General features: G+C 34.5%; 3 protein-coding genes across 9 annotated transcripts; 1 reads left to right on the forward strand and 2 right to left on the reverse strand.

The window, feature by feature from the left end:
• Positions 1-3,527: 3,527 nt before the first annotated feature.
• LOC116013648 (3-ketoacyl-CoA synthase 5-like) lies at positions 3,528-5,275 on the forward strand. Its single transcript, XM_031253522.1, has one exon. It carries the CDS (start codon positions 3,646-3,648, stop codon positions 5,143-5,145), a length of 1,500 nt encoding a protein of 499 aa, XP_031109382.1. The 5' UTR covers positions 3,528-3,645; the 3' UTR covers positions 5,146-5,275.
• A 6,121-nt stretch (positions 5,276-11,396) lies between these two features.
• Positions 11,397-16,595, reverse strand: LOC116013383 (KH domain-containing protein At4g18375-like). Of its 7 annotated transcripts, none has more exons than XM_031253099.1 (9): positions 16,466-16,579; positions 15,922-15,976; positions 15,027-15,728; positions 13,957-14,430; positions 13,637-13,882; positions 13,269-13,481; positions 12,672-12,727; positions 12,500-12,590; positions 11,397-11,983 (listed from the first exon to the last, which is right to left on the reverse strand). In XM_031253099.1, the coding sequence occupies exons 3-9, from the start codon at positions 15,618-15,620 to the stop codon at positions 11,657-11,659; spliced, it is 2,001 nt and encodes a 666-aa protein (XP_031108959.1). In that variant the 5' UTR covers positions 15,621-15,728; positions 15,922-15,976; positions 16,466-16,579; the 3' UTR covers positions 11,397-11,656. The 7 variants fall into 7 exon arrangements, with proteins under 7 accessions (XP_031108959.1, XP_031108957.1, XP_031108958.1 ...); XM_031253097.1 differs by having other exon boundaries at positions 15,878-15,976; XM_031253098.1 differs by having other exon boundaries at positions 16,456-16,562.
• A 4,410-nt stretch (positions 16,596-21,005) lies between these two features.
• Positions 21,006-22,185, reverse strand: LOC116012342 (LOB domain-containing protein 40-like). The gene is made up of 2 exons (XM_031251860.1): positions 21,906-22,185; positions 21,006-21,777 (listed from the first exon to the last, which is right to left on the reverse strand). The coding sequence occupies exons 1-2, from the start codon at positions 22,093-22,095 to the stop codon at positions 21,251-21,253; spliced, it is 717 nt and encodes a 238-aa protein (XP_031107720.1). The 5' UTR covers positions 22,096-22,185; the 3' UTR covers positions 21,006-21,250.
• Between the last annotated feature and the right edge of the window lie 4,982 nt (positions 22,186-27,167).

The following is a 27,167-nucleotide window of genomic DNA, read 5'->3' on the forward strand; positions in this document are numbered from 1 at the left end:
ATATATATATATATATATATATATATATATATATATATATATATATATATATATATATATATATATATATATAGTCCGATTCAGGTGAGAAGCACCTCTTATATGAGAACCTGTGAACTAATTTAAACCATTGAGATTAGGGATTGGACGGTTAAGACGTACCCGTGCATTCAATGGACTCGTTGAACAGAACCGTTGGTTCAATGAAATTACTTAACTGACGGAGGACTAAATTGGGCACGAATTCAATAGTTGAAGACTTAAATGGGTAAAATTAATAGTCGATGACTAATTTGAGAATTATGATATACTCGAGGAACCAAATTAGTCATTTACTCTTCCCAAAGTTATCATCTTCCCTTTATACTTTTTTATTTATATACAAACTTTAATAATGGAATATTTCATTAAATATTTGTTATTCTTAATTTACTCATTGCAAAATATTTTCAAATATTTTAATAATAACAACAACAATTACGTTATTGCACATAAAATGGAACTCATTTCATTTTTTCTTCATTATTCTAAGTTAAGTTTTACTGAGTCATCAATATCATATTACGAAGGCTTAATTTATTTTAATATGAAAGTTGTTATGACATAATTTTTATTCTCGATTATAATTATCTACAGCAATACTCATTTTTTTGGGTGTGTGGATCATTTGGAGGGTGTGAGCATAAATATAATATATGCAGTCTAACTATCAGCTTAGGCTTTTAGTTGAGATGGAGCACATGCTTTAATTGGGATACCCAAGAATATTAGTTCACGAGTGCCTCTGGCACTGCACTCTCCTGGGCGATAACAACCCCATCTATACAACAACTTTTATTATAAGTTGAAAATAATCATTGTATTTATATTGACAAAATTATTTTTATTTTATATTACTTAACTTTGATATTTAAAACTTGTACTAAATATTTACTTATTTTAATTTTCGTATTGGATATTAATTTAATCGCGCAATACGCGCATTATTACTAGTTAGTTTAATAAGAGGCCAATTTAGCTACCACAATCTATTTAATTCATTTTCGACGACCCATCAGAAGTGATAGAAAATACCAACCACTATCAACCGTAGTTGAAAAAGAAGGTGTAAAATTCTTGCTAACACCTTTTTGATCAAGCCTATTGCACAAGGTCTTCCTATTACAATTTTTCTTTATTGTGTGATTTGCGGGCTACTATACAAGAACGAAATTTACTTAGTGCACATCATCGGATTGGGACAGTTCCATCTTCACCCCATAAAAATGTGCAAAACTCGTTGAATCTCCTTCCTTTTTTTGAGTGGTTGGAAAATGTTGGCGTTCAAAAATTGGTGATTTTTTAGCAATATAAATCGGTAGAGCTCCCACTCATCTTTAAATTAATTAAGAATCCAATATAGGTAAGTCTACTTAACTGATTTTAATTATTAGTGTACATCATCAAGTCATATATAGTAATATATAATCACAACCGAAGACCCACATAGAAAAACAAAATAACAAGAAATTAAGGAAGTTGAAGGTAGAACATCTAACTCAGAAATTAAGAACAGTTTGATGTCCCATCCACCTCGGACTGCACTCTTATCTTGTGGTTGAAACTACACAGCGCCATAATTGGAAAAAGATGCATGGTAGCTCTGACTAATTCTCATACTCATGACCAAGTCTGCATTCTTATTTTGTTAATTATTTCGTTAATAAAATAAGCAAGAAGCAATCTAAAATAGTGGTCTAGTGAATAAGAAATTGTATTTAAAACTTTATTTTTAGCGATAAGATGGAGGTTTGAATCCTGTCAGAAACAAGCTTTTTGTGCGTGAAAGGGTATAATTTGGTGTTTACCTCTTCGTAGACTTAGGGGCGAGTTCATGGTATTATGACCCTGTTTAGTAAAATAGTTAGCATATCGGTCAATTTTGACTTGTTTGATTACTACTAGTTGTTTGATTTGGTTAAACAACCCAAATAAGTGTTTGGTTAATTAGTTTTTTTTTGTAACAGTTTAGTGCTCCAAAAGGCTAAAATTTAAAAAAAAAAAAAAAATCAAAGCAACTTTTTCGATTAGCTTTTTGAGAAAATCATTTCGTATATAATCAGCTATCAGCTAACAACTAATTTACCAAACATCTTTCTACAATCAACCAATACTATCAACGAATCAAAATCACTAACCCAATCAGTTAACAATTATCAACCAACAGCTATTTACCAAATACAAAAGAAAAAAAAAAACAAACAAACAAACAAAGCAAAACAAAATAAGAAACAAGTAGCGGTGTAGGGTGCTTTTCACTTCATTTAAGTGCATGAAAATCCTGCTAAATTACAACTATGTCTTGAAAAAAGATTGTGGATCCATCAATATAATGGTTAGATATTAGTAGGACTCATCACTCCTCTAACCATATATAGCTACATGACCTAAGTGGGTAAAGTGGTCATAGTTTGATTTATAATAACTTATTAACTAGTTACAAAGTGTTATTTATGTTTAATTTAAACAGTGGACGATCAGAGATTTGAGATTAACTTATTTTTTTAATTTAATTTTTAAGAGTTGCGCCAAGTACTGAATTAATCCAGTAATCAGTTTAGGGTTTTAAATGCTGAATTAGTGAGTGCTGCTAATGGTGGATTGATGGGTTTATTAGTTGGAAAGTTAGTTTTTAAAAAAAAAATTGAAAAAAAAAAAAAGAAGGAAGAATGGGTGGTCCGATCATGATATAAGTAATGATATTCAGCCCGCTAAAATTTTCTTCTCCTAATTTTGTTAAATACTTTAGTTGTTTTTTTATTAAAAGTTGGTAAGGTCAGTCATTTCATGGACACCAATGATTATAAGCTACGCTATGAGAGAGTTTAGTAAGGAAAAAATTATGGGCGTAAATAGCATTTTCTCTTTAGATATAATTGCCTAATTGTACACCCGACTTAAAAAGAAATTAAAATATTTTTTTTCACTTCTAAAGTTTTCCCTCTTGGCTTATATTCATTGAAAGTTTACCTGCAATCAAATACTAAAGAATTCAATCAAATAATGTGATGTTAAAGCGGATAAATTTACATGAGTATGTAGCTGTGGTAAAAATTAATTTTTTTTTTATTTGTACAAATAAACCAAAAGAAAAAAATAAAAAGATTTGAAAGAAAAGAAAGATATCCAGCTAAGAGAGCGTTGTGTGACATGAAACAAACTTGTTCATTTAATACTCCCATCTGCCTTTCATTAAATTGTTTATCAAACTTCGTTCTCTCCTTTTTTTTGAATCACAAGCTAAACTTATAGCTTAGATAGTGTGCACCAGATAAATTTATCTTGTGATTATAGTTGGTAAAGAATTATAAAAAGTTAAAATAATTTAGAATATCGGACCATTCAAATTAAGAAGACCAATAAATCACTTTCACCAAAAATCAAATTTAAAATCTTCTTATTACAAAGTTAACACTCTGATCAACTTGGATAGAGTTGCCATGTCTTCTCTCTTTTACTCTTTATATAATCTCTTCCAGAGTCTCTTCCTCCCACGTACTATACTATACACTCCCTTTCTCTCTTCTATATCAATCTTCTTCCTCTCTGTACTTTCCATCTTCACAACCAGTACAGTGAGAGGGTGAAACAAAAGTAATTAAATTAATGGCGGAAGAAAGCTCGCCGGGCTTCAACAGATCATCGGTGAAGCTGAAGTACGTGAAGTTGGGGTACCAGTACCTGGTAAACCACATTCTAACGTTGCTGCTAGTCCCTGTCATGGCGGGAGTGACGATCGAGGTTCTAAGGTTAGGTCCGGAGGAGCTTGTGAAGATTAGGGATTCTGTGATGAGCTTGGACCTTATCCAAGTTCTGTGTTCCTCCTTCTTCCTCGTCTTCGTCGCCACTCTCTACTTCATGTCCAAGCCCCGCTCCATTTATCTGGTGGATTACGCGTGCTATAAGCCGCCGGTGACTTGCCGAGTTCCGTTCTCGACTTTCATGGAGCATTCGCGGTTGATTTTGAAGGAGAATCCGAAGAGCGTGGACTTCCAAATGCGGATCCTGGAGCGATCCGGCCTCGGCGAGGAAACGTGCTTGCCGCCGGCGATTCATTATATCCCTCCCAAGCCGACAATGGAGGCCGCGAGAGGGGAAGCGGAGGAGGTTATCTTCTCCGCCATTGATTCTCTGATGAAGCAGACGGGGCTGAAGGCGAAAGATATTGATATTCTGATCGTGAATTGTAGCTTGTTCTCGCCGACTCCGTCTTTATCGGCGATGGTTGTTAATAAGTATAAGCTGAGGAGTAATATCAAAAGCTATAATCTGTCCGGGATGGGGTGCAGTGCCGGCCTGATCTCGATCGATCTCGCACGTGACCTCCTGCACGTGCACCCGAACTCCAACGCGCTGGTGGTTAGCACGGAGATCATCACGCCCAACTATTACAAAGGATCGGAGAGAGCTATGCTCCTCCCTAACTGCCTCTTCAGAATGGGTGGGGCCGCGATTCTCGTGTCCAATAAGAGGCGCGATTCGGGTCGGGCCAAGTACCGGCTCATGCACGTGGTCCGCACGCACAAGGGCGCCGACGACAAAGCCTACCGCTGCGTTTACGAGCAGGAAGATCCGCAAGGGAAAGTCGGAATCAATCTCTCCAAAGACCTAATGGTGATCGCCGGCGAGGCGCTCAAATCCAACATAACCACAATCGGCCCGCTAGTTCTCCCGGCATCGGAGCAGCTCCTCTTCCTCTTCACCCTAATCGGCCGGAAAATCTTCAATCCCAAATGGAAACCCTACATTCCGGACTTCAAACAGGCCTTCGAACACTTCTGCATCCACGCCGGCGGCCGCGCCGTGATCGACGAGCTCCAGAAGAATCTGCAGCTCTCGTCGGAGCACGTCGAGGCCTCCAGGATGACGCTGCACCGCTTCGGAAACACGTCGTCTTCTTCGCTCTGGTACGAACTCAACTACATTGAATCCAAAGGGAGGATGAAGAAAGGCGATAGGATTTGGCAGATTGCTTTCGGCAGTGGATTCAAATGTAACAGTGCAGTCTGGAAATGTAACCGTAACCTTAAAAAACCCGCGGATGGACCGTGGCTGGATTGCATCGATAGGTACCCAGTGCACATCCCCGAAGTAGTTAAGCTTTAATTTATATATATCCTATCTTATCTTTCATTTGTATTGGTGCAATATATATACATTATCTGTTTCATTTTACATTTTAACATGTTATGTTTACTGTCTATTGATCAAATATACACTCTTTCTTTGTGTATAATCTTTAAATTCAGCCTCTGTATGTGGTTATTGATACTTTTGATATAGTTTTTAAATGTATAAATCTTAAAGAAATTCTAAAATGTCAATCTAGACTAATACCAATATGTCCAATATATAACTCGGTATGAGTTGTATATATGTCTTTATATATAGTACTTGATTCAATTAAGCTTGTATATCATTGGGTGGTTGTACTCCATACAAAACTTAACAATACCTGATGCAATTAAACATACTATGAGCGGTTGTACTTGATATAAAAGATGTTGGTGTGTACTAAATATTTAGGAACAATAGCGTGTATGGGGGGCAACCTTTAGCCAAGTTGGTTACACAATTGATTTCATAACCACAATGTTCCAAGTTCAACTACTCATGGAAGTTGTATATTGGTCTTTTTGATTTGAACCGATAATTTATAGTCAACTTAAGATGGTTTACTTTCAAAATTAAGATGGTTTATTTAAAAAAGAAATTAAGAAGATAGTTTATTACGGTCTTTGCTCACTAGTTATAATGTGAATTTTACTTAAAGTGCATATTCGAACTGTGATTGCAGACTAGATGTGTAAGAAAATAAAAATAAAAAATAAAAAGTTGCATGTCATCAGGAACATATTCCTACCAAAATAAGTGGTCCTAGTACTGCAATCACCAACCAATTGGGAGATTTGGTGGTGAGTTACGAGTGGCGAATGATTTGTTGATTGAGTTAGGTGGCATTTAAGTTTTCATCAATTGAGATTCGGTTTTTACTGACATTTTTTTTTTGTTTTTTCTTCTTATTATTATTTGTAAGTTGTTAGTCATATGTATAAAACAAATTTAAAGAAACAAAAATCTTTCGAAAAGAACCTGAAGGATAATTAAGATAGTGGATGTGTAAATTACAATGACTCAACGATTCATTAAATGAGAGGACCATGTATAACTCTCACGTTATAACAGTCAATACTCAATCATGTGTTCTTACTCACAATTTATCACTTAGAAACTAAATGGGTAATTCTTGTTACATACAATCGCTATTCATTTACTTCGGGTATTCAGTCAATTAATGATTACTCATATATACCTGCAGGCGGCAGCTCAGTAATAAATTGTTGTGAATACAGGACCATTTCTAATTACCTTTTCGCTGCGAGCACTCGTAATCATGTGCTTCTTAAGTTCTTATACCTGCACAGTAATATTTTCATTTTCTTTTGATTTACAAAAAATTTCGTTGCTACTTAGGAATGGGTTTTAAGTAAAATTTATTTTATGGTCATAGTAAACAAAGTCACAAAAACATATAAGGATATAAATTAGCCTAGATTGTTTCGATTGGTTTTGATGAATACTCTCAGTAGAACACTCAGTCAGGAGTATTTCACAGCACTCCGAACTTGTAGCTTGATCACTCTACTCAAAAGACTAGTGGGATCCCAAACTCAGGCACGCGTATAAGTACAAGCAACAGTTTGCGATTCATGGCTAACCGGCGTAGGGAGTAGAAGGGTGCCAAGCGGACCCAAGCATCTGGGCTCCTCGCTGGGGCACTCGGTTTATGGCCAGTCGCTCACTCCTTGGCAGGAAGTTGAGGTGGTGTGACCGACTGGGCTGGATGCCAAACCCAAAGGCAGTAAGAGGAGACTTTTCAAAGATTCTCTCCAAGTATTGGACGAGATTTCCTTTTCGACATTAGGAAAGAAATCCAGTGATTTAGGAAACTTTTTTAAGATCAAACTTGTTAACTCTTTTCTTTCCTTTCCAAATGCATAATAAATACCCCCAGGGACACATTGAATGAGGTTCAGAATTCAAATCTCTTGCAGTAATACTGTCAATTTATCTTCTCATTTTCTCCCTTAAATTGTTTTACGGTTGTGTTGGCCCGTCATCCGGTTACCTCGTAGCTGTGAAACCAACATGTCGAAATCAAGAAACTCAATAGACAATGTTTACAATGAAGTCAAATTTAAAACTTTATAATTTTTAAATTAAATGTTTGACCGTATACCAACTAATAAACACACAAACTAATAAGATAATTATCACGTCGTACTATATAATTATTGGTGTGGGTACGTAACGCCGAAATTTAAGCAAGAATTTGGATGGGAATTAATGGTATGGGGTGAGGAAATGAATGGGGACGTACGAAGCAGCGGTGAGTCATTAAGAGGCTGAAAGGAGATGTTGGTGGTGGTGAAGAGGAGTGGGCTACGGAGAGTGTAAATGAGAATTAGCTGTCAAAGCTTAGGCTATACTATAGAGAGAGAGTGTAGCATCAACGGGAAATGACAAATGTAGACCGCTCATTTGCGTGGGTGCGAATGCAAACTTAATTTTGTATGACCAAGGTTGTTTGTTTGGTACATTTGATAAGGATTTGAAACCTAGGGGGTCAGACAATGTATAGTGTAAAGATGTTCCATCGTTATAATGTGAATATGGTCCTAAACGGCGTAGTTTTGAATTTTAATTTTAACAGCAATCGTTTGTTGTTCAATTCACGTTACAATTTTTCTTTTAACTGTAAAGTATGTATATGTGTTTTGTGTTATGTGTTTCTGTGTTTCTGTGTCTTATATATTATGCAATTCTATACCTTAAGCATATGGATTCTGTACCTGAAATAAAGTAAATATAACATGCACTATTGTGTCTTGTGCTACGCATTTTTGTGTCTTGTGTTATTCATTTTTGTGTCTTATGTTATGCAATTATGTACCTTTATGATTATATACCTGAACTAATGTAATAGAGTCAGTTGCATTAAAAAAAAAAAAAAGTAAATGGCCATGTTTGGTAAATCATTAGCCTATGAGCCTATCAATCAATTTTAGCTTATTTGACCATTATTAGTTGTTTGACTTGGTTAAAAAATCGATATAAGTGTTTGGTTAATAAGTTTTTTGTAATTCTAAAATACTAAATTTCAAAAGGCTACTCAAAACAACATTTTCAATTAGCCTTTTAAGAAAAGAAATTATATCAAACAGCTATCAGCTAATTTACCAAACACTTTTCTACAATCGGCTAATAGTATTAATTAATTATACATTCTAACCCAATCGGCTAACAGTATCAGCTAATAGCCCTTTACCAAATAGGGCCAATATAAAAAGTGCATGTGTCTTGTGTTATGCATTTCTGTGTCTTATGTTATGTGATATGCCATGAAATAGCTTATAATTGTGCTCATTTATGCTTGTTTTTTCTCAAATGTTAAGAAAGCTGGAACAATGCTTAATTTTGTGTATTTTTTATTGAATGAAGAAAAGATCAAGTAATGCTGCAAGCAAACATAAAAGAATGTTAATCTTGGGAGAAAACAAGGTATTATGGCGCAAGGTAAACACCCGAGGGCATACCAGGGAACGAAGGAGCAAAATGGTGGGGGCTAGCTGGAAGAACTCATGATGACACTCACACCGAGACTGTTAGCGTGAGTCTGAGATTAGGTTTTTAATCAAGAGACTCACGTTGTGAGTCCCACAATGAGTGTGCTAATCAGAAACTGGTCCTTGATGTGAGTGTTAACGTGAGTCTCGGTGATAAGTTTTTTATCATTGAGACTCACGGTGGGACTCACACCGTGACTCCTCGTCTAGTAGGCACGTGAACTTCAAACTATAAATTCCTTTGAGTGGTTATTTTGTATTCATCATCTTTCAATTTCTTAGTTCTCCCTCTAGATTTTTTCTCTACAGACCCTCCTTAGAACCTTTCCACACTTGTAATCCATCATCAATTAGAAGAATTCCTTTGTAATTACAACTTTCAATTTCAATTTCCAGATTTCTTTGCTCAAGTTTAATCAAGTTAAGTTTTCTATTTCATTTTGTTGCTTCTTACGCATCTTGTAGTTTTGAATTCAATGGTTATGATTTCAATTCTTCTTATTTTGTAAATGCAATTATTAGTAGTTAAACATTTTTTTCTTTTTTGAGAATAGTAGTTAAACATATTTAGTAATTTGAATTGAACTTCCTTGAGTATGGATCCCAATATGAATTGAATTGAATAAATTAGGTTTTGTATTGCCTTCATGTTATGAATTGGGTGAAATTGAATTGACTTTTCCATAATATGACCAAATTATGCAAGAGATATTTAGAATTGGTGTTCCAATATGGATTTTGTACCTAACCTAAAGTAAATACTCCCTCCGTCTCATTTTATGTGTCTGGTTCGGTTAACGATGCTTGACTAAAGTTATTTTTAATTCAATTTTTCATAATATTAAGTTTAGTATTAATATACAAAATTTATATATTTAGAAATTACATTAAAAGTACTATTAAACACCAAAAACAATCAAATTTAAAAATAAGTAAAAATAATAAAGAAAAGAAGAAAGAGTTGGTTTGACCAATGAATAGTAAGTAGGACAGATAAAATGGGACAGAGGAAGTATATTATATGTGTATGTATCTTATGTTATGCGTTTCTGTGTCTCATGTTATGTGATATGCCATGAAATAGCTTATAATTGTGTTCATGTATGCTTGTTTTTGCTCAAATGTTAAGTAAAGGAAGGTAGAACAATGTTTAATTTGGCAATCATAAAAAGGATGTTAATCTTGAGAGAAAACGAGGCATTATGGCGCAAGACAAGAACCCGAGGGCATACCGAAGAACGAAGGAGCAAAATGTGACGTGAAGGCTAGCTAGAAGAACTCATGCTGGCACTCACAGTAGCGTGAGTCTGAGACCGGGTTTCTGATCAGGAGACTCAGGTGTGAGTCCCAGCGTGAGTGTGCTGATTAGGAACTAATCCTTGAGCCTCACGCCGGCACTCACATCCGTGAGTAGGGGTGTAAATGAGCCGAGCGGTTCGCGAACTGCTTGAGAGCCACTCGGTCAAAGCTCGGCTCGAGCTCGGTCAAATTCGAGTTCGAGCCGAGCTCGAGCGGCTCGTTTAATAATCGAGCCGAGCTCGAGCTCTAATGTCTTAGGCTCGTGGCTCGTCGAGCCGCTCGCGAGCCATATATATATAATATTATATATATGTATATATTTATTTATTTATTGATATATAATATAATATAATATATACATATAAAATTATAGTTTATTTTTAATTGAAACATGAATTTAAAATCAAACATGTTAAATTTGAGCTCAAAATCAAACTCGAACTCGAGTTCAACCCTAATCTCGAGCTCGAATTCAAGCTCGAACTCGAGCTACTCGAGCCGAATTCGAGCAACTCAAAAATTGGCGAGCTCGAGCTCAAACTCGAGCCGAGCCTTCCTTAACGAGCTCGAGCTCAAGCCACCCTATGCTCGAGCTCAGCTCGGCTCGTTTACACCCCTATCCGTGAGTGTGTCTGTGCCAGCGTTCAATGATCATTATGTAATTATGTACTCTAAATGTATGAATTTTGTACCTGATATAGATTAGTAGTTGTGTAACACAAAACGTATTGTGTCTTGCTTTAGGAATTTATATATTGTATTATGAAATTATGTGCCTATAAGGCTATAAGACATATTATCTACTTAAAGTGTTGAGTTTTTGTATCTCATGTTATGAAATTCTGTACCTGAGTATTGATTCTGTACCTATAATAAATTAAAATAAATATTGAAACATGAGAAACAAGAAACTACATAATCTATTAAAGCTTAAATATAAAACGACGTCGTTTTGATTTAGGATCCACATAACATTGTAAACTTTGATCCACGATATAAATTGCCAAAAATGCAATTGGTTTAGTAATTATAAAGTTACTACACAAAAAATAATCTACAAAAAGATCCAAATTAATGTCACGAACAAAGTAGTGTTAAGGAAAACGTACATCGTTAACTTTGCTTGGGTGTGAACAACTTATCCATTCGATCCCTAGCAATGGGTTGAACCTAAGTGGGCTAACCCTGCACTCTATATTCCATCTCATGCATTTACTTCAAATCTTCAAATTTTCTCTAATTTTTCACTTCCCTCATTTTTCATTCTTTATTTTCAAATTGAAAAATATACAAACAAACGCATTTTTTGTTTTCATTTTTCAAGTTTTTCACTTCTCTATGAAAAAAAAAGAGTAAAAAAAAAAAATCCCCGGCCAATAAACTCACCTTGATATGCTGCAAAGTCTAGGTGGTAACCATGACAAAGGGGAGTAAGAGGAAACCGAGAGAACTGAAATAATATAGAACATCAGTGAACATGTTGATAGCCCCAGTACTGAAGCATTTAAAGAGCAGAGCTCTAGCTAAGACACTCCTCCCTCCACCTTAATCCCATTCAGGGCCGGTTAGGACTTAGGAAAATGACCATCTACAACATCCCTATATCTCATAGAACAATTATGGCACAATCAACGACAGGTTATGGTACAAAAATGGCATAATCATCAGTAATCAGTGTGGGCGGCAACCTACTATCTGATATCAAAATTGGTAGAACCTTGTGCATTTGTGTTTGGATATGATGGTAGTTGCGCCTGGATACTTTGGTGAGGAGCTTCATAGGCGTTAACGTTTTGGTAGTGCATTCCTGAAGGGCTGTACTGAGAGTAGGCTCCTTGCTGGACAGTATAACTTTGGTACGCACCTTGCTGAGGATTGCTGGTTTGACCAGAAGAAGAAACCAATCCTTGATAATTATTCCGTGGAGGGCTCCAATGCTCCATAGGTCTGTGGATCTCGGCAAAATGTTCAGGACCACCAAGCTGAGGATCACGAAGTTTCATCCTTGATGCAGCATGCTGGAACGAGGAACAAATTTTACAATTACAAACATATCAAGAAGAAAAAACAGTTTAATCCTCTAAAAGAGAAATCAAAACAAAATCCAAATTTTTATTATAAGAAAATAGCCATCAGCATGGGGATGGTATCACATTTTTACTCTATTTTCAGTATTATATTACAAACAAGTTTTCTGGACATTACCTAATGATACAATCTGGACTATGGCAAGAAAAATATGTGTGGATGTGCGTGTGAGAGAGAGAGAGAGAGAGAGTGGTATGTCAAAAGATAACTATAGTACTATACTTTCTCTTGATTCTCTCATACATACAAGTATATTGTAGAATATCAAGATCTTTATTGATAAGGAGAGGACTTAGAATATGGAGGGCATCCCTGAAAAAGAATGCTGAAGTATGATGATTTTAACTATTAACTCACTTGATCAACTTTGCACTGCATATTCTAGGTTCAAGCAATGGCCTATTGGAGAAAATATTAATCCCTCACACAATTACAATGAAACTTACCTCAGGTATATTGCTCCCTCCTGTACCAATTACAGAACTCATGGTACTGTTTGGAATCTTCAGATTTGTAGGACTACTGATATTTGGATATCTGCTTCAGAATAACCAAAAGTATCCTCTCAACTTAAACACAAATGAACCAGATACAACACATTAAAGTAAAAAACAATACCTCATGGAGTTTGGAAGACCTGGATAATTAGGAAGGTCATATTCACGAACATCACCCTTCAAATTGGACATGTATTTTGTTATTCAAACACATTTAACAAATCCTCCAACTTTGTAATGCAACAATGCAACACACCCAGAAAAAAATAATAATAATAAAAAATAAAAATTCCAAGCCCTCTATAGCTTAAAGATTACAAGAGAATGCTTCTTGTTCCATAAATCTTTCCCAGTTTGGCACATTTCTTAAAGGTACTTGAGAATATGATAATGACAACTTAGGGTTATCAATGTTTGATTACTTCAGCAATCCTAAGTATTTTTAACACCATTCATTTTCAATATAAATGAGTAAATGACAAAATAACCTAATCTCTATATTCTCATATTTTCAACAGTAACAATATTTGGGTCTCAAGTAGGATTATTCTTGGGAACCAGTTGAGTCATCTAACCATGAATGAAGTTAATACAAAGTATGGAAGCTAGACACAGTGTTTAAGTGGACGTTATATTAGCATTATCTAAGACACATAATGCATAAGCATACACTAATGCCTGACGCCCTGACCAATATATTACCACCCAGGCTATTTACCTTCAAGTAGTCAAATCTACTAGAGCTGCCTGTACCTAAGCCACCATGTGGAGGTAGACTGACAACAGGGAAGTCTCCAGGAGGACCAAACCCTGGGGCCATCCTTAAGGGAGCAGGTTCTACTTTAGCATTTGAATCTCGAAGGGATCGTGTTCTAAGTCTTGATGCAATCTCAGTCAAGGCATCTTTAGCAACACCAAAAGTACCCGAAATCTGAATTATTAGGAACCCAAATCAGCTTCACAATGGAATCTTTTCTTAGCATATAGAACATGTCAGAACCCAACACACTTAGGAAATGGGATCAAAGATTCAATGTATTAACAATGACAGAGAACCAGTCAAATTTGGCCATACAAATAATTCACCTGCACAAGTTCTTCATCCTTGGAAGCACATTTGGGCTTCTCTTCCTTTGAGAAAACACGAATGTCTGCCTTAGTCCTCCTCCTCATTTCATTTATAACTTGACCTCCTTGTCCAAGAATGCAGCCAACCTTACTAGAGGGAACAAGAAGCCTAGTAGTGATAATTCCCTTATCAGAAAATTCACTAGTTTGACTCTGAAGCTGAAGGATTGCTTTGATAGTTTGTGATATGGGGTCCCAAAGAGCCTGGAAAAAGAATATTGACCTCAGTGATGTTACACACAAGTGCTAAAATATCAAGTTCATTTGGGCAATCTAACCTCAATAGAGGAGACACGAATAACTCTTTCATCAGAATCAGCCGATACATCCTCGACATGAATACTAGCCCCTGTCTCTTGCTGCAGTTGTCTCACATTAAGGCCTCCCTTGCCAATAACTCCACCAATCTTTGAAGCCAAGCATAAAATTTTCATAGTGAATTCAGTTGGAGGTTCTCCGCCATGTGGGGGAGGAACAATATCAAAATTCTCAACTCCATATCTGGAAGGCTGGTTCTCATATCCTCCCACCTCTGGCAGATGTGACATACCATTTAAATTATGGTTACGCCTAGGCCACACTGAATTTCCAGGGGGGAGCATACCTCCCATGGGAAAATCAGAAGATCTAAAACCTTGTACACCATGAGCCACAGGATAACTCATGGGAGGTTTATCTTTGCGTGGATTTTCATGCAACAATGTTGATATTTCATACAGAGCTCTTTTTACCAGAGAAGGTGTCCCTGATACCTGCAAAATCCTATCAATATGAAAAATACATTTGATCTGATGTGATCCAAAACACATACTCAAATAATTTAGCAATGAATGATTTAAAATACACATAACAAAGAATAGGAAAGGTAGATGTCAAATATGATGACCATAAATCCAGTTGAGTGTATGATCATTAAATAGAAAAGAGGCAAACAAAAAAAAAAATAACAGCTGCATCAAGGATACTTGACTGCAGAAGACATCTTAAGGTTAATGCTCAATAACAACCTACCAAGTAATGCACAGACAAATTTCCAATCAAATAGCAATAGGAACACAACCCTTCATTGAGAGAGAAACATGTTTATGTGATAACTAGACGCAGAAGAAACTCAGAGACCTATAAAGTAAAAGAGGGTTTTCTCTGAGCACTACTAGTGAAAGAAATCTATGACAAACATGGGAACATAAGAGAAGTGCTTGCACCCAAAGATGAACATGATAAGAGCTTATGCTGAAGATGAGTCAAAATCATTACAAATACTAAGCAAGGAAATTATGTACCAAGTTATTTTGTAAACCAAGCATAAGAAGCCACAATAACCTCTTTTAAGAGATGAGAAAATTACTTGAACCAATTCATCAGTACTCATAGCACAGGAGGGCAGATTTTCAGGAGGAAGAACACGAATGCTTGCACCAATTTCACTTCGTAACCTTTGAATAACATCTCCTTTTCTACCTAAAACGCAACCAACTAAATTGTTTGGAACAAGAAGACGTGTAGTGACTGAAATTTCATTGTTATCTTCATCTCCTGCTCCATCCAAGTCTTCCTCGACAATCTTCTCATGGATTTTTAAAAGAGCATCTTGGGCAGCGCAATGTGGCTCCATGTCCACATCTTCAGTAACTTCTGGTAATTGTGCAGATGGACTAGAGACAATTATCACTCTCTCATCCGAACCAGGAACAGAATCTTCAACTGTGATCTTTGCTTGAGTCTCTTCTCTCAAGGCTTTGATTATACTACCACCTTTACCAATTACACTACCAATCTTTCTTGATTGACAAAGAATACGATAAACAGTATCAGAAACATGTGCTTTCTCAGAAGATCTTCTAGGGATAGGGTTATTCCACTTCCCTCTTTTAGGACCACCCTTTTTCTTAAATTGAGGACTAGGGCGTCGCTTTAAAGGGTTTCTTTTATGTCCTTCCATGAAATGAACAGTGAAAAATATATAAAGATGTATAATTGAAACAATTTATCGCCTTTTCACTTTTTCCAGGTAATTCCACAGCAGCAGTTAGTGTAACCAGGTTGAGACCTGAAGCCAATAGTTGATGAAAATCAAACTTTAAAGGGTATCAAGAACTAACATTAAGTAGCTATCAAAATTCAACAACATATGTAGATAATCATTCCTAAGAAACAAATAATCACATTAAAGCAAATAGTAGAATTGTAGTTACAAACCACCATCCTATGAGGAAAATCAAGAAATACTGATCAGCCCGCACCTACAAGAATTCAAACCATTTGTAGCCTCTATGGCATACAAATACAACTAAGTCCCTGAAATAAAAAAAGAAATGATGCATAGTTACTCATTTTGTCTTAGCAAACCATATTCTTTGATTTCCTTCAGCACATTTTACAGTGCATAAATTCAGTTCTCTACTGTAACCGATTTTATGCCTTTGATCAACATTTACACATTAAACAAAAATTATTCTTAAAAAAAAAAAAAAAAAAAAAAAAAAAAAAAAAAAGGCTATAATTTTCATATAGTGGTACCAAAAAGAAGCTCATTGGAGTTCCTTTCATTTATTTATTTGTTTGTTTGCTGCACCTTTATATTTAGTGCATTCATACGAATTCTGCAAAACATAGCATTTTTACTTTCTTGGAAAACTTAAATCAAATTGCGCACAGTCTGAAGAAATACTGGGGTTTCAATTTACAAGAAATGATTGAACGATGATTATTAGGTCATAATCTGAATGAACACATAAGATGAAGATAACAAAGAGCATAGATAATCTGAAAAGTACCGTGACCGACCAGTAGCATAACAGATTTCGCAGCGTCAGGACGATGAAGTTTGATGCTTCCTGATTCCTGAAGACCGAATAGTAGGGTTCGTTCTACTTCTCATTTCGGTTTGATCCTTTCCTGGCAATTGGGAACTCGTGTGCCAGTTGTCTTCTTAGCGGGCCTGAGTGGACATTCTATTGGGCCTTGCTTTTATCCACTGATGTTTTAGGCTCGTCTTTACCAGCTCATAATGGGCCCAATTATGTAATAATAAGGCAATAATAATAACTTTTTATGGCAGTTAAAACTCGTAGCTATTATCTGATGGTGTGCACGGAATAAATATCACTTTCTACTGAGAGGGTGTAACTTCATATTGTAAAATTACACTACGAAAATTATGCTTTTTTTAATAAAGATGGAAACTCATAGCCACTACCCAAGAGTGTGTTGGGTAAACCTCACTTTGTACCCTCGTCGGCAAAGGATTAAAAAGAGATAAATCAGTCTAGGTTGTCCATACTGAATAGCTTAAACCAATAAGGTCGATAGGGCGCTTTCACTAAGAATTGAGCTTGTAACTTTGCGATTACCAAGTCAACAATCTGACCAACTTGATTGAGTTACGTTGTCCCATGAAAGTTATACTTTTGATCGGTAAGTGTAACTTCTTATAACTGTAACTATAACATTAATTGCATGCCATTGAAAATGTGTCACTTAAAACTTTAACCTAACAACTCCACTTGAGGGGGAGATATGTAAGAGTGTGGGACTTAATATGATTGAGAGGAATAATGGATAATTAATACATCTCCATTGGTAGCTAGGATATATGATCAATAAGTATAAATTCTTATAACAATAACTATAACATTAATCGCATGCCATTGAAAATGTGTCACTTAAAATTTTGACCCTTACAACCCCACTTGAGGGGGAGATATTTGTAAGAGTGTGAGGCTAAATAGAATATGATTAAGACAAATAATGGATAGTTAATACATCTCTGTTGGTAGTTAGGATATGATCAAACAAGACTCGGGTAACAGAAGTCTTGCGCTAGGACAAGACTCAACCACCTATTTAAACATGAAATGAGACGTTTATAAAGATTAATATTTATAATTATCTTATAAATAGTTATATTGTGGATCATGCTAAGATAGACCATAGCAATAACTTTATCCATTAATCAACACCCATTGACATGCGCACAAAATACATTTATAGTACATCATATTATCTCATATCGATCTGTATGATGCATTTAGTTCAACTTATGTACCATACTACCATTACATAAGTGATATGAATATCGTAAGTTATATGACCATGTTTGGTAACATAGTTAACTTATCAATCAATTTTGACTTGTTTGATCACTATTAGATATTTGATTTCGTTAAACAGTCAATATGAGTATTTAATTAATTAGCTTTTTGTAACGACTTATTGTTTTAAAATGCTAAAATTCAAAAAGATGGTGAGCAGTTTTTTATCAGTTTTTTAATAAATTCATTTTGTAATCAATTATCAATTAACAACTAATGTACTAAATATATTTTTACGATCAGCTAATGCTATTAATTAGTCAAAACACACTTACCCAATCAGCTAACAGTTATTTACTAAACACTTTCCATAGTCTTTTTTTAGTTTAAGTTATGTGATTATCTCGATATATAATCTTATGTTACTAACTTACCGTCACATAGGGTTTGGAGGTAATGTGATAACTTTAATGTTTCTATGTATTTTTACATTAATTTTCAATATTGTCATTTATGAACTAACTATTTTATATACAAATAAATAAAACATGCAGTAACAACAACAGTAATAATATATTTATACAAATATAGAATGTGTACACACACATATATAGTAGATAAGAGATTTAATATTAATTATTTTCTTTAAGGCCACCATTGTTAAATCATTTCAGATTTGTAAATTAAATTTTCAATTTCTTAAAAAACTGAACAAAGGAAGAATGAAAAACGTTTTCAAATGAAAAAAAAAAAAACAAAAACAAAAACCAAAAAAAAAAAAGGTTATAACAAACTTGAAAAAAAAAAATTCGTTTCAATTATATTCCACATTATAAAGGTGGATAAATTTAAGCTTTTCTTTACATTGTTTTTACTTGTCCTCCCTTCCACCACGTATATATCTAACATTATTGTACTAGACAGTAGACACAATTATGGTTTGTTTGGTTGGACACTTTTACCTTCTACTATTAATTTTGATATTTATTATCATGTTTGTTTATCTATTTTTACTATTTAACTATTCGAATCAAATCCTTTAGTAATTATAGAACTCACTACTCTTTTATTCCTCTACTTTCAAATAATGGAATCAAAAAATAGAGGAGAAAAAATGAAACAAAAAAAAAAAAGAAGTCCTTGTCCAGCATTAAATTTGAAATATATATATATACACACACACGCTTTAACAAAAATATAATATTTATATATAATTAATAAGGGTCACAGTTATGTGAGACCATCTCACAGGCTCTTATCTATACGACAGGTCGGGTTGGATCAATATGAAAATGTAATATTTATATTAAAAGATATAATAATAATTAAGAATACAGTGTTTGTTAAGTGTAATACTTTTACATTTTGATGTAAAAGTAATACATTTTTTTATAAATAATGTAATATTGTTCAGGGAAAAATTTATAGTAATACTTTAAAATCAAAATATAAAAGTATTACATTTTCTAAGTATTACATTTGATATTGACACGATCTATCTCGCAAACAAAGATAGGTGAGATGGTATCACACAACGTCTCACACAAGTTTTTGCTAATTAACAAATAGTATGTTATCACTAATAATTTACAATGAATAAGTGATTTTTTTTAAAAAGAAAAAAAAAACAATTTTTTTTCTACAACCAAAAACAAAAGCTATATTAATTTAAGTCCAACTCCAAAACATGAACAAAAGAAAAGGAAGGGACAGAGAAACAATCCAAACAGTTAGATTTGAACAGGGCATCCTCAGCTAACAAATGGGCGACCCTATTCAAAGACAGTTTAACAGACAGGCTCTAACTATTTCTCTAAGATCATTAAGAATGAGATTAAAGAATGATAGTAAACACTGATTTTGAATACCATTCACAACTTGGAGACAATCCGTTTCAACCTATACGGGGTACGCCATCCATATTGAGGTCATTCAACCATTTTAAAGCCTCTCGAACACTAATTGCCTCAGCTTCTCTTGGCTTAAAGATACCATTCCAAGGGATTTCTCTGGCAGCAATGAAGGATCTAGTAGAGTCCCTTAATACAAAACCAAAACCCACTTTCTTGTTGTTGTGATCGAGAGCTGCGTCAACATTGAGTTTAAACCACCATACTGGGGGCTTCGACCATCTATCGGGTTTTTCATTGTTGGTGGTTGACTGCTCTGAACTATAATTTGGCAAAAGCCACTCTTGAAGGAATTCTCCGTCGCACAATTGACAGATAAAAGGCACTTGAACATGCTTGATCCTTAGGAGGTCGTAGGTAGGAAGGGAAGCTGAGCAAACTTGCAAAAAAAATGTTTTGATCTTTGGAGGCAGCAACATTTTCCAAAACTTAGTCCAGAACGGGACTTGGACAGGGTGCATGATGCCTTTGATTTTTTTTAGCAACTGCGCACAGTGAAATTACCCTTCTCATCCTAGCTCCATCCATATATATGATTCTGTCAGTAGCTTTGACCTCGACGATTGGGATGCTCTTGAGTTGTTTCACATTTTCCTGTGAAAATAAATCCTCCTCCCATCCAGAATTATTTAGACATATTCATAAGAGAATCCACTATGATAACCCTAAAATGATTTGCCATAGATGTTTGAATTAAAGTAGATATGACCCAAATTCTTATGGGCTCATTTGGTTCGCCAAAAATATTTTAGAGGAATGAAATTGAAATTACATGAAAAAGTAATTACTAAGAAGATTAATTTCATTATTTGGTTGGTGAAGAAAATTATTATAAATATCGATTCTATTGTTTGGTTGGATTTGAACTTGTAAGAAATAATGAATATAAAGACCTATATACCTCTACAAAACAATAAAAGTAATACTGTAATAATTAAGAAAGAAGAAAAAGCAGAGTAAAATAGACAAGTCATTTCATTTTTCTTTCCAACTTGCACTGAAAACAAAATCACATGTTTTACCAAAGATATTTGTTTTCCTCAAATGTGAGGAATTCATTTTAAAGAAAATATTTTTCATGAAAAACTTTTGCATCCAATCAACCAAATCCTTATAGAACTGAAGTCTCCACTCTCCATCTATACCCCTCTTAGACAATCTGAGATTCCAGCCTCCCCTAGTTGGGCATCAAAAAGAGTTACTTAGGAACAGAGAGTTAGCTTTGTAAACTCTGAACAACAGAGAGTTAGGGGATTGGATAAGCCTCAACATTTGTTTACAGTTTACCCAACATAACCACATTAAATCCCCCGATACTTCTAAAACCCATTCCACCCAAATACAATATTTACTAATTTATAAAAAAGAATTATATAAACACAGTGGAACTAAAAAAACACATATATATCTGTATATTCATAAGAAGATCCTTCCCGTGTCTCTATAACTCTATCGCTAATTACTATGCCTACGTGTATACAGGGTATACGTATACATATTTGGTACAGAGTCATTAAAAGTAAAAATCAAGAGAAACTGTAAATCTGAGCCGTCAAAACTGATGGCACCGTGGGAATCAAAGGCCACGATCACCGATGCACCCTTCGGCTCTTCGTCATAGCCGCTAGTCACTTCACTTTCGGCGCGAACCCAAGTGTCAGCTCAAGTTCAATTTCGTCGTCGAAGTCGACATGCCGTACATCCGGCGCCGGCTGAGATATCTCGACGGAGTTCAGTCTCTGGATCTCGCGACTTTCCGGTTCTTCATTGGCCGCCGGCGACTGATGGCACAACGAGGACTCGTGACTCGTTGATCGGTTCACCTCCTCGTCACTCGACCCGGTTAAGACACTATTTTCCTTGATCTTGGCACCGGCCCTCTTGAACCGGCCCCGGTTCCTGACCCGGTGAAGATCGCCGGACTTTCCGCGATTTCCTTCCTTGTAGTGCACGTGTCCAATGTCACAAGCTTTCAGCGGAAGGACGGCGGCGGCGGAGGCGTCAGACGCCACCGGCGTAATGGGCGCGCCTTTCAGAACCGCGTCCACCGCGTTCTGACAGAGCTCCCAGTTCCCGGTCGACAACAACCCGGTCGATCCAAACAACGGGTTCACAATCCTCCCACTCGCCTCGTACAACAACGACTTAAACACCTCTGTAACCATAAAACACAAACTAAGGTTACAAATCCCTTCTATTGGATTTAAATAATGCACAGATTTTAATAGTGACTATAAGTTTCACTCGTAATTAAAATAAAAAGAAATAGCGGTGACTACTGACCAGGGCGGAGGCGGTCGGGGGCGGCGTTAAGGAGGTTGAGGAGGCCGGCGCGGCCGTAGAACTTAGCTAGAAAAAGGGTGGCGTTCGCCTGAGATTCCGGGGACTTGATCCATTGAAGGCAAGGTCTGATGCTGCAATTCTGGCTACAACCTTTCCTAAGAACTCTACAGCCATTACAGCTCATCCGCATCTTCACTGCAACTTTTTTTAACAGATTAGAGAGAGCAAGAAAGAGAGAGATGTATTTGAATGAGAGGAGGCGTGTGGTGTATGTATAGGATGAGGCAAGCGGTGGTGGTTTTTGTAGGAAGCGTATGCAGAGTGGCTTACCGCTCACTGGGGTGGCGCAGTGGTTTAGATAAGGTGAACCGGGTTTAACTTTCCGCTTTCCAGTTTCCACATTCATGGAAACCGCCACTGACTTTTACTATTAAACCGGAGTTAATTAATTATTCAATGATAAACACAACAACCGCAACCTTAACCCCATCTCCTTTTTCTGAGCGTCACTTCACGCCACCATTTTTTTGGGACGTGGGAGGCACGCGAGGTGTGAGGGGGTGACGGAGTGAGCCAGAAATCCTGGAGAAGGATGGCGAGGGACGTGGCGCGGGGGCCACCAAATGGCTCCTGGTTTCCTGGAATAAAAGGCAGCGAGCAAAACCGGTTTAGGCGTCAGTAGTTTTGGTTTTCGGGACTGTGGGCGGGAAACGGCACTGGCCAACGGTTTACTCCGCCGCCCACTCCATTTTTTCTCTGCTTATTAATTATTATCCCACGGAATAAAAATACTCAACGAGCCCTACTCAATTTTGTACAGTTCATCATTTAATTAATCCCTATTGTATTAAATTATAAGATGGTATTACTAAAATTAAATCCAATTTTAGTCAAGATCCACATACTATCATTAGGCATACCAGGAAAAAACCAAAAACAAAAAAAGAATATTTTTTATAAAACAAACTTTAAATTTTGTCTGACTATATTCTGAACCTCATGAATATTGATTTTTGAAAATTTAGACTAATTAAGGCATATCTTGAAATTTATCTTCTATATATTGATCTCCAGAGAATATTGATTTTTAAAAATTTAGACTAACTAAAGCATATTTTTAAATTTATCTTTTATATATATTGGGGTTTAAATTTAATAATCTTATGTAAATGCAATGACACAAAAATAATTAAAATATCACATGAATATGGTCAAAGTACTTATAAGGTCCATGCACTATAGTGTTTTGTTCAATTTAATTAGTCATTATATCATCAGTGTCACATCGTGATAATTATTTCAACTCATGTATAATTTTATAAGTATTTAAAATTAATTATTCTTTATCATCAATATATTACATTAACATGTCCAGAACAAATAATTACAAGCATGCTCACATTAAGATTTGAACACTTGACCTAATACTAAAGATTACCCATTACCACTAATTTTAACTTTAAATTTGACAATGAAATAAAGGACAAACTCAATTTTAACTCTTTTCTTTTTTCTTTTTTTTTTTGGAAATACTAAATTTTAACTTAGATATACCCCAAAATAGAAATCTCTAGACCCTACTCATATCTATCAAAGAAAAGCATGTGCATGAACATTTAGTTATATCATACTTTGATTTGTTGGAAATATAATAAACAAAAAGAATATAGTATTGTATATTTGTAATAGACCATTTGTAGGGTTGGTTTGGTTTTGATTTTCAATGGTTTTCTTGCACAGTTGGACAAATGGCAATTGATTTCCAATTCTATGGGCATGGTCGCATGCAATGGATAGAGTAGAGGTAGACTTTTGTCATGCAATGCTCCTATATAAAAAAATATATTATTTGCTAACACTATCTCAATCGAGTATATATAATAAAAAACCATCTAAACCTAAGGTCTTCCACAATAATTGTAATTTTGGTGTGGTTTTTGAGGAGTTTTTGTAAGTGTGATTAGGAAAGAGAAAATGAGGTGGAGAAAAAAAAAAGAAAATAAAATAATAAAACAAAATCTAAAACAGAAAAAAAATATATAAAATATACATAATCACAGGAACAGCTTCTTCCTCTCTGAGCAGGGCCCACCATTTTCTGACAAAATTCCATATTTGCAGGGAAAAAAATGACTAAAATTTCATTCTCCTATTTGTGTAAAAAGTAGTGTGTCAGTTTCTTTCTATTAAAATTTGTGCCAAATTACACTATTGGGGTGGGCCTAATAATTCTAGAAACAGATTTATTAATGAGTTGATACAATAACAACACAAATACAATAAGACTAAACACGAACACAACCTATTAAAGTTATTAGAGTTTTAAATACGAACACAACTCCTAAACGTCCTAAATGAGTTGACACAATATATACACTTATTATTAGGTTTTGTGTCTACTTGATACACTATTACACGATAACTTGTATGAAATAAAATCACAGAAAAATTATTTTATTTAATCTACAATTAAATCATAGTAAACATATTTAATTTATAATGTACTACAATATTCATAAAATGATAAGAAGTATATTAAAAAATTCGTAGCTAATGCTAATAATATTAACGGGTTTAAAAAGTTCTTAGTGGGTTGACTCGCTACGAAATGAATTTTAACAAATGTTTAATGAGTCAACCCATTAATGATCAATGATACATTAAGAATAAACACTAAATTGTTATTTTCGTGTTCTATTATTTCATGTCGTATCACAAATTGTCAAGTCTAATAAAGTACTTTTAGTTCAATTTATCTCTCATGTGTGACATATGCGTTATTACACAATAAAACAATAAAAGAATTTACCCAGTACACACTCTTGAGTTGTGCTTGCATGTTATACACACACCGTAGTTCTGGTGCGACCACACCAATAGTTATGCAAATATGCACCAATAGTGTTAGCTAGGAAGCGGACAACTAAAAAATGCACAAATACACCAAAAAACGCATCATTAAGTACACATCACCAAAAACGCACAATTAGGTATGTATAAATGCACCAAACGATGTATAGAAATGCATAATTTGGTGTGGGAGATATTATGCATTTTTGGGTATATTGTGCATTTTGTGGTGTATTTGTGCATTTCATTGTTGTGTATTTTTCTAACACTCTGCTGGTGTCTTTGTTAACACTAGTGATGCCTTTTTTAAGCGACCACATTGACCGCGTGTTAAGGCGCAGCCGCATTTGAGTTAAAGTGTATATATATATATATATATATATATATATATATATATATATATATAAGCTATACAAATTATATAGAAATGATAGTGGTTTCATTATACGAGTAGTTAGTACTTGAATAAGGAATTGATTAAACCAATAAGTGTGGAGCCTTTCTTTTGTGTCTTTGAAATGATAGTGACATATTACTAAACAAATTACTCTTGCAACTTGGGTTTCTAATCTATGTTGTCCAGCCACCGGATTAATGGAGTATTTATATACAGAAAACAACTTGAACTTTTTATTTTTATTTTTCTAGACATGAGGAGCATTATATTAAATTATTGTGATAACCTATGGAATGTTGAAGAAATGTTGCAAGTCTTTTCCAACTTTATTAGAAGTTTTTAATTTAAGTCATTTAGTTTCAAGTCTTAATTGAGTAATTGAAAAATTTTGTAGTGAGTCGAATAAACTATCAATAAATTACTATAATAATAGCTTTAAAAATAAATAAATATTTTGTGAGGACAATTCAGCTGAGTTGGTCAAACTATTAACTTGGTAAGTTTACATTCATTGTGTTCCTTTATCGGCTATAATTACAAGGCTATGTTTATCCCATACACACTATCGTGTAGTGATTTGGAACATGTATTTTCACTTAAAATCACAAAGTAAGGACATCAAATATAAAGAATTTTTTATTACCTTAATTAAAAACATATAAAAGGATTAAAGGAAAAAAAGAAAAATGAAGGGGGAAATGATTTTTTTTCTCCATACTCATTATAGATTTTTCTACTCACACTATATAAATGACCCAATGGATGCAATATTGTATGGTCCTTTTCAATAAATGATTAATCATAATGAGTGGCCACAAATTAGTAATATAAATAGTAATATTCCTCTTGCTTAAGGCCTACCACCTCACCCACACGTTAATCTTCTTCTTTCAATAGGGAATAGCCCGGTAGCGTGGGGGTCACCATCCAACCTAAGAAATAATTAGAACAAAATTAAGAAAAAAAATGTTGACAATTAAACTATAACAAATTAAGAAATAGATGTAACATTTAAATAATTAGATGGACCCATTAAATGAAAGGTGGTTAGTTTGAGTGATTAATTAAGTAGGGTGTATAGAGTTGTTATAAGTTTTCTGAAAACAGTTTACGTGATGATTATAATGAATTCACTTGTTTAATGGTGAATATACAATTGTTTATTATTGACATTTTTGAATAAAGTAAGAACTTACTCAGTTGAAGATTGATTCTTGAGTAAGCTATTTCAATTGTTATAAATCTTTTGAAATATTTATCTAATTAAATTACAAAACATATTTCGTATCAATTTAATCACTTTAAATAATTTTTTTTATCCCATGTAACACATTATAAATTTCATAATTAATATACAATTGCATTTATGAATAAATCTTACAAATCATAATTTTAATTCTAATAAGATAAAATTAAAATATAATTATATAAGGTGTGTTAATAAGGAAAGATAGAATCAAAATGTGTATAAGGTGTATTAGGGAATGTGATAAATAGTGTAGTTAGTAAGGTTTGATCCCTTGAACTTTTTATACAAATATAGCCATTAACTACCAACCAAGATCTTAAAAAAAAAAAAAAAAAAAAAAAAAAAAAAAAACCATCAAAGACACATCAACTTTTAATAAATTTTAGAGTTAATACCACAAAATATCTTCTAACTATTGGGTAGTACTTTGTTTTGTATGAAGATTTGGTGATTTAATATATTTGGTGGTTTTTTTTTTTGTTTCAAAAAAAAAAAAAAAAAAAAAAAACTGGGTGGGTGGGGTGGGTGGGGCAACTACCCCCATCTAGATCCGCCCCTAAACTTCAAATCAGTGAAAATTTTAGTTAAAATATGCTTTAATTTGACGATAATACCCTTAATTTAACATCCATTTAACAGAAATTTTAACGGAAGACTATTTGTGGTAAAAAAAAAAATGAAATGAAAGGTATGTGTTTGATCGATTTGAAAGTCGATGACTAAAAGGAGTACTACCCAATAGTTTTTTTTTTTTTTTTTTTTTTTT

Source organism: Ipomoea triloba, chromosome 3, assembly GCF_003576645.1.
Source record: "Ipomoea triloba cultivar NCNSP0323 chromosome 3, ASM357664v1".
In the NCBI taxonomy this organism is placed as follows: domain Eukaryota; kingdom Viridiplantae; phylum Streptophyta; class Magnoliopsida; order Solanales; family Convolvulaceae; genus Ipomoea; species Ipomoea triloba.